Here is a 13,880-nt window from a genome sequence, read left to right as displayed (position 1 = left end):
CAGGATCAAGTAGCGGAAGCCTTCCCCCGGCCACATGGGAGGAGGTTACCGCTAGGGAATCCGTGAAGGTTCCATTGGATTCATCACAGGAATCAGCTGAAGCAACACAGACAGAGCACTGAAGCAGGATGCAGCTCCAAGACAACCTGGCTTCCCTGTTTATTTGACGTTCACCTTATTTTACAATAGTGTCCCATCTCCCCATCCCTCATCTATCCGGGTTTCCCAGCTTCTCTCTTTTTTTTGACCACTTCCATATTCCCTCAATTCTTTAAATGCATAATATAGAGAAGCTAAAACTGGAACCAAAACTACCATAGCTTTTCACACATCAAATAAGATGGCTACAGCCCTCATATCTCCCCTTTTCATCCAGATATCAATCTTCGCTGCCACTCCCTGATCATGGCAGTAGGCAGCACACTCTAGACATCAAATCATCCAGACTTCACACTGGGCAATCAAACCCGATGGCCCTACTGCACCATTCAGCACTCGTCTGGACAAGGCCTCGCACTTCTGAACCACATATCTGAAGACCAACAACTGCCCTCGCACAACACTCAAAGCAACCCCTTCTTGCCACCCTATTCCCCACTGCATACATTTTACCGGCCATAACACTTTCTGTTTACACCACCCATTTCACACACAAACACTTCTCAAGTTCCATTCACCAAGCTCATCATGACCCCACACTTCGCCCACAATAATTTAGAGGTGATTGGCAACTGTACACCCCATGGCACACAACCGCCACCAGCTGAAACAACCCAAATTATGCAACAACTCAGGAGCACCCCTATAATGGAGAGACAAGAACTGTTTAACTACTGTCCACCCCAAGACATGCAACAAACCAGGAGCACCAAAGCCTTGCCGGTTAGAAATCAGCAGCTGAACTAATGGATGAAATGAACATATCTTTCCCCTTCCTGGGGAAGCTGCTTGAGAAGCTGGCCTTGCCTCTCACACAACTTGTTGGTGGCCTCCACGACCATCAATCTGGATTCCAATCATTCAGAGGCACGGAAACTGCTCTTCTGAACACCCGTAAAGAACTGCTCGCATCTCTGGACTCCACTCCCCAGCTGTCCTTATACTTCTTGACTTGATTGCTCCTCTGCATCTGACACAGTTAACCATTCCATCCTCATACAAAGGATCCACGATACACTTGGTATCTCGGAATGAGCACTGGATTGGATGTCCTCTTTCCTCACTAACCACTCTTCCCAAGTCATCCTGGGGCCCTTCTCTCCTACTTCCATCTCCACCTGTGGTGTCCCCCAGGGATCTTTTCTCTCCCCTTAGCTCTTTATCTACCTTGCTCTCCTTGCATGCCTCATCTCCTCTAACATCCAGTGTTAAGTGGATGACACACAGCTCTTCTTCAGACTCCCTGCTGACCCCCTTGCACCCTCCATCATCCCTGACTGCCTATCTGCCATCCAGTCCTGGTGCGCCTCCAATGATCTCTGCCTCAACGCCTGTAAAACAGAGATCCTTCCCATTGGGACCTCTGCTCCCTCCTTCCCCTCACTCTGGCCTTCCTCCTTGGGTTCTCCCCCTGTGCGTTCAACTGAAGCCAGAAACCTTGGAGTCATCTTCGACTCCTCTCTCTCTTTCCTCCCTCACACTCAGGACATTGCCAAGATGTCCAATTATCAGCTCTTTCTTGTCAAAGAAATTTACCTTTTCTCACTTTCCCCTCAGGAGGCTCAATGTGACTCAAGCCCTGCTTCTCTCTAAACTTGAAATCTAACAGCCTCCTTCTCAATCTTCCTTCTTCCACTATGTGCCCCCTCAAGCTTATCCAGAATAGGGCAGCAAGACTTATCCTTGGCGTTACGCCCAGGGACCGCATCTCTCCTGCACTAAAGTCTTCACTGGCTCCAAGTTGCTGCACGGAATCAATTAAAATCCCTCTGCATCATCCACAAGGCTGTCTGGGCCAGGGCACCATACTATCTTCTACTTTATCTCACTAAATACTCTCCCTCTAGACCACCTCGCTCCTCTGGCACCAACTCTGTGTGTAAAGCATTTTGCTAAACAGAGGGCAGGGGGTTGCTCACTTTCCTCTGCGGGCTCCCTCCTTTTGGAATAGGCTCCCCTCCCCTGTGCCTGGAGCAGGATCTTCTCAAATTCCAGAAGCTCCTTAAGATTTTCCTCTTTTCCTCCTCCTTCCATCCTTCACTCCCGTGCTAATCCCACAGTTGCCGATTGGTGGCGTTGCCCCTTATGCATCCTCAGGGCTTTGACTTCCCACACCAATTATTCCCAGCTCCTGTCTACCCACAACACTTTGAATCTGTACACCCTCCGCTCTGTCGGCTCGCACTTTCAACTCCTGCGGTCCATGCCGTGTAGCACTCAACATTCCTAGCACTTCGTATATGGCTCACCCATGAGCTCAGACTCCCCAGCACTTACCCCCTCTTCCTTTCTGCACTGGCACATTCTGAATACTCAGAAGGCATAGTAGATTCGTCCCTCTCCCTCTCCCCACCACCTCTGCTCTTAAATATTGTGTTCTGCCCTGTAGGTGCTTTGAAACAATATTTTCTTATTGTATAAGCGCTTAACAAGCAAACAAACAAGTAGGGCGTTGTTCTGGATAATCTGTAGTTTGTTTGGGTTCTGTTTAGAGGTTCCAGCGAATAGAACGTTACAGTAGTCCAATCTGGCCCCGGTTATTGCTCTGGTGATGGTCATGTAATTCTCTGTGGTAAGGAACGGTCTGCATTGATGAGCTTAGTTGTGCAAGCTGCTGATGATGCAATTGTACTGACTTATTTGTTGAAGGAGAGGGGGGAGCCCAGGTGTATCCCCAGCGTGTTTACTGCATCAGAAACTAGGATCTGGATTGCATCCATCTGGATTGCAGAATGAGGTAAATTGTGGGCTGAGTTTTTTACAGCAATGCGGGGGAGCCTATGAGCAGAATCTCAGTCTTATTGTTGTTGAGACATAGGTAGTTAGTCGCCATCCAGGACTGGATTGTGGCGTGTATTACCATAAGGGAGTCTTCCACTGCAAAATAGCTGTCACAGCAACACAGTGGTCACTGTGGCACAGAATGGAGGATGATGCCCAGTTTGCCCAGACATTCTTTCCCGCACATCTGAGTGCGGATGTCCTATTTCATCACATCATCGTATACTTGGACGACATCCTGGTATTCTCCTCTTCCCCAGAGAACGTCTCTCTGGAGGTTCCGCATAGGCTTCAACAAAACCAACTGGTCAAATCGGAGAAACACCTCTTTGAAGCACATCCTGTTGCCAATCTATGATTTATACTAACCAAAGAAGGGGTTCACATGGATCCACAAAAGGTTTCAGCGATCTCCACCTGGCCCACCCCAAAATCTGTCAAGGACATAAAGAGATAGGAGTAGCCAATGTCCATCGTCGCGTCATCTGGAATTTCTTACCGATCACTGCCCTCTCCTTTTATCTGGGGAAAGACAGCAGAGCAAGCCTTTTTGACATTTCGGGAAGCCTTCTGTATGGCTCCTATATTGGTTCAGCCGATCAGTCTAGACCGTTTATCATGGAAACAGATGCCTCACACGGGGCCATTAGAGCCGTCCTTACAAGTAGCCATAAATCATTCCGAACATCCAGTGGCCTATTATTCCAGGACTTTGACAGCCAGTGAAAGAAACTACTCAGTGATAGAAAAAAAGAGTTACTCGCCATACGGGCTGCCTGTACTGAATAGAGACACCTACTGCTGAGAGCAGAACATCCCTTTGAGGTCCGCACAGACAACAAGAATCTTCAAGTACTCCAACAGATTGAATACAACAATAGCAGGCAAGCCGGATGGGCTTACTTCTTGCAGTATGATTTTTCCATCACGTACCTACCTGGGACCCTAAACATCATTGCGGATTCACTTTCACTTTAGGATATAAACGAAAACGGCGACTTCATTTCTGAAATGATTCTACTCATCGTGAACGCATTTTTTGACCTACTTACAGAAACTATGTCCTTACCCCTTAAAGATCACGAACACGTTTCCCAAAAGGAACAGTTGTTTTTCTACAAAGGACGACTAATCATTCCCTCAGGTCCTTTACAGAGCAAGGTCCTTTTGTTGATACATGATGTTCCCACTGCGGGACATCGAGGACTCACTGTTCTCCAAGATCTTCTTACTCGCACCTTATGGTGACCTACCTTGAAGAAAGACGTGAGGGACTATGTGCTTTCCTGTCCGACTTGCTCCAGTATAACACACACAAACCCACTGGAAAACTCACACAGTCACCAGTTCCCCTATGTCCATGGACTCATCCATCTACATACTGTGTAGTGGATTTGCTCCCTTCTGAGGGCAACACAGCGATTATGGTTACAGTGGATTTGTTCAGCGAGATGGCACACTTTTCTTCGTTACAGAGCATTCCCCGGCACCTGTAATGGCTTCAGTCTTTCTGAAGGATATGTACCGTTTGCATGGACTCCCGCTCTCATTACCACAGATCGAGGTTCCCGTTATACTTCTTGTTTTTGGTCCTCCTCGTGTACCCTATAGGTGTAGAAAGTGCATGGTCTTCTGGCTATCAGCCACAGACAAATGGCCAAAATGAGCGTTTGAATCGTACAATACCTTAGATGTTATACCACCAATAATCAAGACAACTGGTCGAGCATGTTAGCGCTTGCAGAATCCGCCTATAACTACGCATTACACATCGCTACCAAGATTGAAAGTAAAGAAAGAAACAGTATGTATGCCGATCAACACTGGAGCAAAGATCTACTCTGGTCAAAGGGAGGCAAGGTGTTGCTTTCAACAAAATACCTGCATAGATGGATCAGACCTTCTCAACTCTCCCCTAGGTATATGGGACCCTTCCCCATAACGGCCAAGATTAACCCTGTGGCATATCGTTTACAATTACTTAAATCTTGGAAACGCATCCACCTGTTTTTTCACATGTCTTTGTCCAGTCCGGAACATGTGGAATACGAAGTAGCCCGTTTGTGACTCTCAATATTACTGAGGTGCCGTTCAATAACTGGTTCACTGAACAGAGATTCCCCCTCAAGAACTTACTGGGGAACCAGTCTCTCACATTCAGCCTCTCAAACTCATTCTCCTCAAACGTTTTCATCTTCGACATCCCTGGAAACCAGGACTAGACCGGAGAAGAAGGGGGTCATACTGCCACAGCGATACAGTGGTCACTGTGGCACAGATGGATAAAGACATTCCATTTGCAGTGACGTTCTTTCCCGCACATCAGAGTGCCGTTGTAGTCTTTTCTAAGATGCTGCCCGGAAGCCAGCTTTCTCTTCATTCAGCGGGCCTCGCTTGCCGCGTTTCAACCCTCCGGATTTCCTCTTTCGGGTGAGACGATAGTTATATCCTTTTCTGCCTTTCCTGCCTTTCCTGCTACTTATTCTTGTACTCTTATCTTCTACTTTGTTTTCCGGATCGCTATCCTCCCTCTACTCCTATCATACTTGCCAGCTGCTGTAACGATGCCTACCACCTCCTGAACTGGACAGCGCATTACAACTGCATCAGTCTTTAAAAAAAATGATGCCGCTTTGTAGATGACAAGACTAAGGTGATTTGTGCATGCAATGGGAGCCAGTGAAGATCGATGAGGGCCGAGGTGAGGTGGTCGTATCAGCGTAGACTCTTGAAGAGGTGTGCGGCCGCCCGTAGGACACTTCTCAGGGGCACATGGGAGGACAACGGGAGGGATCTAAAGCTGTCGGGAGAGAGGAAGGGCTTGACTTTCACAGAAAGGAGCGCCAACACCAAGCTGTCTGAGTTTTCTTAGCTATGTGTGTCTTGAAGGAGAGGCGTTTGTCGATGTGGAACCCGAGGAACTTGTCGCAGGAGGTGAGCTCACGTGGGGAGTCCTCAGAGTTCATGGTTGATAGCCAGGTCTGTATGTCTGGGTGTTCGGTGTTGTTAGCGAGGAGCAGGAATTTGGTCTTGGCGGGGTTGAGCTTCAAGTATGCACTGGACATCCAAGACTGGGTCAGTGAGAGGCAGGTTTTGAGCCTATGGATGTCCTTGATGGAGTCAATCTGGGTATAGCGGTGTGTCGTTGGCGTATTGGTGGATGTGTGTGGCTAGGATGGATGAATATGAGGTATGTTATGTTGCAAATTAATGCAATAAGCACTTTTGGGATCGTTTGCAGGGAGGTGTGCTAATATTGCACATTACCCTCACACACAAGAATAAGGTAGGTAACCTAGCCAGCGATTGTTGGAGTTTATTTTTACATGTGGGCGAAGTGGGTATAAACCAGCTTTCTAGCTGCTGTTGAATTCATCAGATGTTACTAGTGCTTTTGAACTTGCATGCTATATCCAGTAGGCCTGGGAAAGAAGAATCTCATTGCTCATTTTATGAACTCAATCTAATGTCTTTATGACCTGTACTGTATGCTTTTTATCTAGTATATCTTGGTTTTAAGAACATTCTTTTTTATCAATTTGGTTGTTTACTTGATTGTGATTTTATGTATTTAATTGCACTATTATGGTTTTATAGATTGTTTTTACAAATCTGAACTAAAAGTATTCATTCATTCATTTAAGCATGGGATCATTATAAGCACCGTGGGGCTTGTTTTTGGCCAGTCGCTTTATAATATTTATAGGTCACTTGTTGCGTTTTTTATCCACGTATGTGACAAAATGTGCGCGTAAAGTTGGATTGTTGACTTTGCAGCAAAGCCCATTACAAGTCACAGCTTAACAGAGCTCACTGACTGACCTCCAGACAACCCTTTTAACAGCCGCAATCGCGCCATTAACTACCTGCAATCACTCCATTGTCTCGTCAGGGTGTAATTCTCCTTGCATTTGTGAAAGGATTTAACACTGATGGGAACTGTATTCCATCTGAAAGACTCCTCACTGCTGTATTACCTAATACCTCAGTGTAAACTTACAAGATATAAAGTTATACAATAAGGCTTCCCTTTTCAAAGTTAGAGATTAAGTCGACTATTTTTAACATGGAAAAGGTGATTTATTTAGAGGGACAGTCAAATTTTCTTAACAGAATGAACAACAACAAGCTTCCATGCCTTGTTATGCCATATTGCAATGTCTGAAATCGGTGAGCAGGAGCCAAAACCAGCTTCTGGGTGTCGGGCATTACCCAGTAAGTAGGAGCTACCACTAGAGAACGAGGAGTAAGCATTCAACGCACCGCAAATCTAACTCCCACAGGAGAGGCAAACTAACTTGCCGCCCATTATGTATAATCCATTATGTTCAAATGTGCATAATTCTTCTTTAATAATATTCTCAACTACTCAGTTAATGTGAGATATGCAGGTGTGTGTAAGGACCCAGTTCGCATGGGGAGCCAAAGTAGTTTGTGGTAGCTGCCGGTTTCAAGCTAACCAGGCTCTCCTGGGCTAGAAGCAGGAGCTAAATAGTTCCCAGCAATTTTGAACGCTGATATTCTGTAATGTTAGGCTCAGTGACACTATGCCATTGCAAAATCTCAGGGCCCAAGGTTTCTAATTAATGTACCAGGATCACCCTTATGACTGTCCCCCCCCCCCCACCGCCCTCGCGACTCCTTGAAGACACTCCAACTTGTAGCAGTGCTCAGTCTTCTGTGGTATTACGGGACCATGCACAATCAACTACTGACAAAGCCAACCAGACACCATATGCCAAGCACCAGAGACATGCGATACCAGAGGAGCAACTGACAAATGAGCCAGTGACCTTAGTGATGGACCAGATGAGCTATGTGATTCATCAGAGAGCCAAAGACCAGAAGGTGACTGACCAGAGGAGCATGTCACACCAGCGAGCCACTGAACAGAGGAGCAATTCACATGGTCATAGCTGCTAAATGGGCACATGTTATGTGTGACACCATGAGCCAGCCTTGGGTTTCCACTTACGGAAGAACAAAAAAACAGTCCTGACGGCACCCGAATAGCCAAATGAATGGTAAAGCCAACAACATGCTTTTTAAAAATTCATACAAGACATAAAACGAGACACTCATTGTTTTTTTTCTTTTTCTAAACACTAAATCTGTGTTCCTCAATGCATGTGTAATAAGTTTCGTACTTTTCTGACATATCCAGTGTTATAGGCGTGTGCTTGTTATGTGCATGGGAGTCCGTTGTTTTGGGATTGTTACGCTAATTTTTCCTTTGCGACCTGCCGACACTAGTCTGGACCCAGGCCGAGGAGGGGTAATGCTGTGATTACTTATCGGTAATCTTCATTACTCCTGGTCCTACTCTTCCTCGTCAAAGTACTTACCTCATGAGGCCCTTGCCTCCGACACAGGACCTTCTTCTTTTTCGTATAACTCCTCCCCCTAAACCACAGTATCCAGTTTAACATATCCAAGCCGGAGCATGGGACCTTCCCTGCAGGAAGGGAGAGGAGGGTTGTCAGTACTGTGCTGAGGAAGAATTGGATTAGGAGTAATGAAGATTACCGATAAGTAATCAGAGCATTACCTCCATGTCCACACTTCCGTGTCGCGGTACTTACCTCATGAGGCATACCAAAGCAGGAACGGGGAAAGGTCCCAATGAGACAGAGCCTGAAGGTGCAAAACAAAAAAAAACACCTTTAATAACTCCAAACTCACATCCCAACAGATAAAACCTCAAACCTGATGGAACCATCCCAGAGCGGGAGAAATTCAACCGATAGTGGTAGGCGAAAGTGGTCAGATCCGCCCAGGAGGCTGCCCCACAAATCTCCTGTAGAGAATCCCCTAGCATCCGCCCAGGAAGCAGCCAAACCCTGGGAGAAAGACCCTGAACGAGGGAAGGCACAGGCAGGCCTTGATGTCCAAGATAAGGCGAGACGTCCCCTAAGGGTTGGAGACCAGAAACACCTGTGAGAAGAAACCCAGACACCGGAGCGGGAAGGGAACGGGCATGATCGCCACCCTCTGCAACAATACAGAAAAGGCAGTCGACATAGCCAACCACTCGGTCAGCGATAGGGGAAACAGCATTCCGACCCTCCGAACAATGTCCAGAGCCCAAGAATCCGAGCACCACCTGTCCCATACCAGAAAAAACAGCCGGAGATGCCCGCACACCAGCCTGCCCAAACCATCAGGACTCCTTGGCCGGGCCTGGAAGAAAAGAGCGCGGAGGACCACCCCCATTCCCCCCGGTTCCACCAAAAGAGCGGGAGGAGAAACCAGGGAAAGACTGTCCGGTCCCTGGACCAGAAGAAGATTACTCGACCGCCGAGGTAGACTTCTGCCGTAATTTGTCAGCGTGTTTGTCAGCACAAAACACCTTATGCACTTTATCCTCAAGTAAATCACCAAAACGCTTCGAACCATCAAAAAGGAAATTTCAAGGCAACCACCTTCTGTGAACCTCCAGTTTTCCAATTCTGCAGATGTACATGCTTCCGAGCCGACACACCAGCACCCATGGCCATATCATGCACTCCATCAAAAGTTCAACCTGCCGCTGCATGTCAGCTAGCAGCAGGGCACCGTCAGAACCCCCATCCACGACCTTCTTCAACTTCCTGAAACCACTCAGCAGTCTCTGCAGCGTAAGAGCAGTAGATATTCGCCCCAAGGGCCAGATGTGCACCAGCATGAACTTTCTTCAGGCAAGAATTCACCCTATGGTCCACCAGGTCCCGGACAGCCGCCTCCTCGGCCGACAGAGGAGCGACCCACCAGACGGGCGAGGAAATCATCAACCTCAACTGAGTCAAAGAGCAACCTCTCACCCACTTTAAACGGGTTGAGTTTGGCCATAAAACAGGGCATGGCAATCTTCTCTGGGTCAAGCCATTCACGAAGGATCTTAGCCCGGATATCAGAAACCAAAGGCAACCCCATCCTCTGGGTATGCTTATACTGGCGAATAGAGGGGTCAGCCCCCTCCACTGGTACTAAGGTCTCTGAAAAACCCATGCAGTCCCAAACGTGAGCAAGAACTGCCTCCACCTCTACCCTGTCCAGATATTTCCTTTCTGCGTCAGCTGATGAACAGGAAGCGGCAGAGGACTACTGCGCTAGAAGAGGATGAAGACGACCAACGCTGGGCTTGTACCCATGCGTACGGGCATGATGCTGTAGCAACTTCTTTAAGTCCTTCCAGGAGAAGAAAAAATGCCTAGATTCTTTCTTCTTCCTCCTGCGAAGCCCAGGTGAAGAGGAAGACGAAGAAGAGGACAGGGCAAGATGCCTGAGTTTAGCAGAGTGCATTCCCATGGTGTGCATCAACAGCAGAAAAATCACTTGCTGAGCAATCATATATAAACTGCAGGCCAGGAGAAACCCACCAATGAAGGAGAACAAACAGTTAATCCCCTTGGGAACGGCCCATTTAAATCAAAGGTTTCCTCCAGTTCCACCAGAGAAACACTAATGCAAATCTCCCACACCCCTCCGGAGGCGGAGCCAACCCGCCCCCAGGATGCACATCAATTAGCCGGCCTTGTCGCGCTGATGAGGAACGGAACGCTGAGCCCGAGACAATGGGGTGAAGTGGTGCACAACAAACCCCACTCAGCACCCCTGGAGCATACATAGTACCATCCATCTCCTTACCGTAGCCCGGGCGCTGCAGGACCCCGGGCAGCGATGCCTCTACATCGGCCTCGAGCCAGGCAGTAAACCCGGGAGAGGATAATAATTTGTGCTCAACCAGGACCCAAATCCCGCAGTGGCCCTGGGAGCATGCCGCACCTGGAGGGAAGCGAGGCCCCACTGCACAGCCCTATCAGGGGGCCAGTAACTGTAGCTCTCCAGAGCCTCACGCCGGGAATTGTCCATAACAATTTAAACTGGATGCAGTGGTTTAGGGGGCTGGGGGGCATGCGAAATAGAAGACGGTCCTGTGTCGGACGCAGGGGCATCATGAGGTAAGTACTGGGACAAGGAAGAGTGGACGTCGAGGTAATGAAGATCACTGAAGAGCGCAAGCTGCCGCCTTCTTGGCATGTGATTTGAAAAATCAAGTTCAACCCCTGACCAAAGAGTTTCTATTGATAGCAGCACTTGGGGCCTGTTGGGGGCCTGCTGCCGGATCATGGGGCGGGCCTCCACTGATGTCGGCATCACTCGAGATTACCATTGAGGCTGCAACCACGCAGCATACGTCCAGCAGGGATCACCCTGATGGATCTGGATCACCGGAGGACAGCCCGTGGGCTGGTGGCACCCAGCTCACTGCAGCCCCGGCTCTGGGGGCACCCAGGCCGGGGTTGCCCTAACAGCCGTGATCACACAGCCAGGCCCTTCATGTGGGACGGTGTTGCCCAGCAGGGGCACCGTCTCGGTGCGAGGCCCATCCATTGGGCCTGACGCACGCGGTGCAGCACCAGCACGGTGCAGTAAAGGCAATCAGGCTTCCGCCCCAACCATAGCACAGAAACAGCGCTCCTTGACTTAAAAATCCAGATGGATACCATTAGAGACTCAGGGAAACTCTGCATCCTCCTCCTACTCGATCTCTCCGCAGCGTTTGATTTAGTAGACCATAATAAACTATGCGCCACACTAGCGAAAGACTTCAACTTCTCCACCGAAGCTACTACCTGGATCAAATCCTTTCTTGCTGACCGCACCTCCAGGGTCGCCATAGGTAAACAAGCCGCCAACCCCATCATAGTACCCATTGGTATTCCCCAAGGTTCCTGTCTCTCACCAACATTATACAATGCATACACCAAACTCCTCTTCTCAGCGCTAGACGACATGGGTGTCATCTACACCAACTTTGCAGATGACACCCAGATCCTCATCCCTTTATCGGGAGACTACACTCAAGACACCGACACTATCAACAAAATATATGCCATAATCCAAAATTGGATGGCACTAAATAGCCTCTGTCTCAACGATGAGAAGACTGAGATTCTCATTGTGGGCTCCCAATCCAAAATAGAAGCATTACATCCTGATTACTCATCCATCAACATTGATGGCACAAACATATCAGTACTCAAACAAGTGAAAACACTAGGTGTCTACCTTGATGCCAACCTCACCATGACCAAGCACATCAACGCCCTCTCTTCCTCTACATCCTACACCGCAAAACTTATTGCTCTCAGTCGCCAATTCTTGACACCAACCAATTGTATCACGCTGGCAAGAGCTTTAATCTTATCCAGGCTCGACTACTGCAACGTACTCTACCTGGGTACCTCAAAAGCCAATCTAAACAAACTACAGCTCATCCAAAATAAAGCCCTTCGGGCGGCCCTTGGAATAAGGAAGTCAGATCATATCTCAAATATTAGAAGAAACCATCACTGGCTCCCCATCAAAGCCAGGGTCACATTCAAATGCATCCACGCATGTGTCCCCATCTACCTCAACCACGCCATCACCAGAAAAGTATCTAAGAGGCCCCTCAGATCTAACAGTCAATTACTCCTAGCCATCCCCCGCTACAAGACAACCAAGGCAGGAGGCAGTAGTTCCAATACCTCGCACCCACATATTGGAACACTCTTCCCCTCTCCATCAAAAATGAGCAAACATTCTCAGGTTTCAAGAAATCCCTGAAAATGTGGCTATTTAACCAAGACTAAAAAAAAACCCCTCCATGCTTCAGGAAATATCAGTGTACTGAAACCCTGCATTTAATGTCTTCGTGTATGATTATTTTTGTATTCACATGCACTGCGCCCGATTGGCAAAGTCCAAGAAATGTTTTAACCAAGCTGTCTGTAACATCGCCGTGGTACCCAAGGGTTTGGGCGAGTAATAAATGCAATAAATAAAAATAAAATAAATAAAGAAGACACCGGAGTCAGCTTTGTGGACTGACGAGCCGGAAAAGGCTCGTGTCTTTTATTAAGTTGGTCACGTGACCCATTACAACATCGTGGGAGCTACCATGCTCCCAGGAGGGGTGACATGCAACAGGGCCTATGTAAGGCATACATGCAATATCACGTGCTGCATAGGAGCCGACGTCATCCCGTCTTCATAGCCATCTTCAGCCAGTGCTGCTTTATAACAAAAAATGTCAACTGCACGGATTATGTTAGGATTTGCACACCTTCCTGCCCCAGAGTAAATACAACCGTTTCAAGCGACTACCTCCAGAAATGAGAGCGCTGGGAACACGAAGCTGAAGGGGCCTCACGATGGGGGCCCAGTTTGCTGCAACTAGAGCTCTGCTCGCGAAAATAACACCTGAGACAACTCGCCTTACCTGAACCCTGCCCGGCCATGTCCTCTCGCTGACCCGCTCTGGGTTTCAGACAAATCACTAGTCTGCTCCCCGTTGATTAGCTTTTGTTCCGGGTCCTGTGTTGACGCTGCCTTTGGTGACCCGGAAGAGCATTAGGAAGTCATTGCTGGCTCTAGAGCGGCGGAAATGCCTGACGCATTACTTCCTGTCGTCACTTCCGGTTCGTTTTCGCAGTGTTGATGTGTGGCGTGACGTCACTGCTTGAGAAGCGCCAGTTCCCCGTGGTGCCTAGGAGAGTCGCCAACGCTTTGCACACATTAACAAATACTAATAACCATACACACAAGCAGACACTGCCTTACAGAACAAGCTTCAACACCGCACTCCATTAACTATACAGTGGTCAAAGTGGGCGGGAACTAAAGGGTACGACGTTCCCTTTATGTGACCCGGAGTGCAGTTTCAGGACGTTAGAGAAGACCACTTATGTTTTAATTATTTTTTTTAAAGTCAAGGCATCCTTGGTTTTAATATTCTGTAGCTTCACCCCTGCTGGGGATTCAAATCTGGGCCCACTGGAACCGGTGTTTCATCTAAGTGCGCTATTCACAGGTGCTGGAGTGGCTTTGTTTATTTCAGTAGTCTTCTTGGGACAAAGGAAGCCCATTGCCAAACAGTAAAAAAAAAAAACACTGCTCTGCAGTGATCTGGAATT

At 48.1% G+C, this 13,880-nt stretch overlaps 1 protein-coding gene across 2 annotated transcripts in view; it reads right to left on the bottom strand.

Annotated features, from left to right (window-relative positions):
- Window positions 1-13,353, bottom strand: part of LOC138489343 (zinc finger protein 300-like) — a 61,569-nt gene extending 48,216 nt beyond the window's left edge. Inside the window, exon 1 of one of the 2 annotated variants that reach the window (XM_069617057.1) lies at window positions 13,187-13,353. In XM_069617057.1, the coding sequence (XP_069473158.1) occupies window positions 13,187-13,205 (19 nt within the window). In that variant the 5' untranslated portion in view covers window positions 13,206-13,353. The remainder of the gene's footprint in view (window positions 1-13,186) is intronic. The other variant, XM_069617058.1, reaches the window with a different exon arrangement.
- Between the last annotated feature and the right edge of the window lie 527 nt (window positions 13,354-13,880).

Source organism: Ambystoma mexicanum, chromosome 9 (genome assembly GCF_040938575.1).
Source record: "Ambystoma mexicanum isolate Mex_15411 chromosome 9, UKY_AmexF1_1, whole genome shotgun sequence".
Lineage (NCBI taxonomy): Eukaryota > Metazoa > Chordata > Amphibia > Caudata > Ambystomatidae > Ambystoma > Ambystoma mexicanum.
Note: the sequence above shows the minus strand (reverse complement) of the source record. Positions and strands in the feature narration are given on the sequence as shown.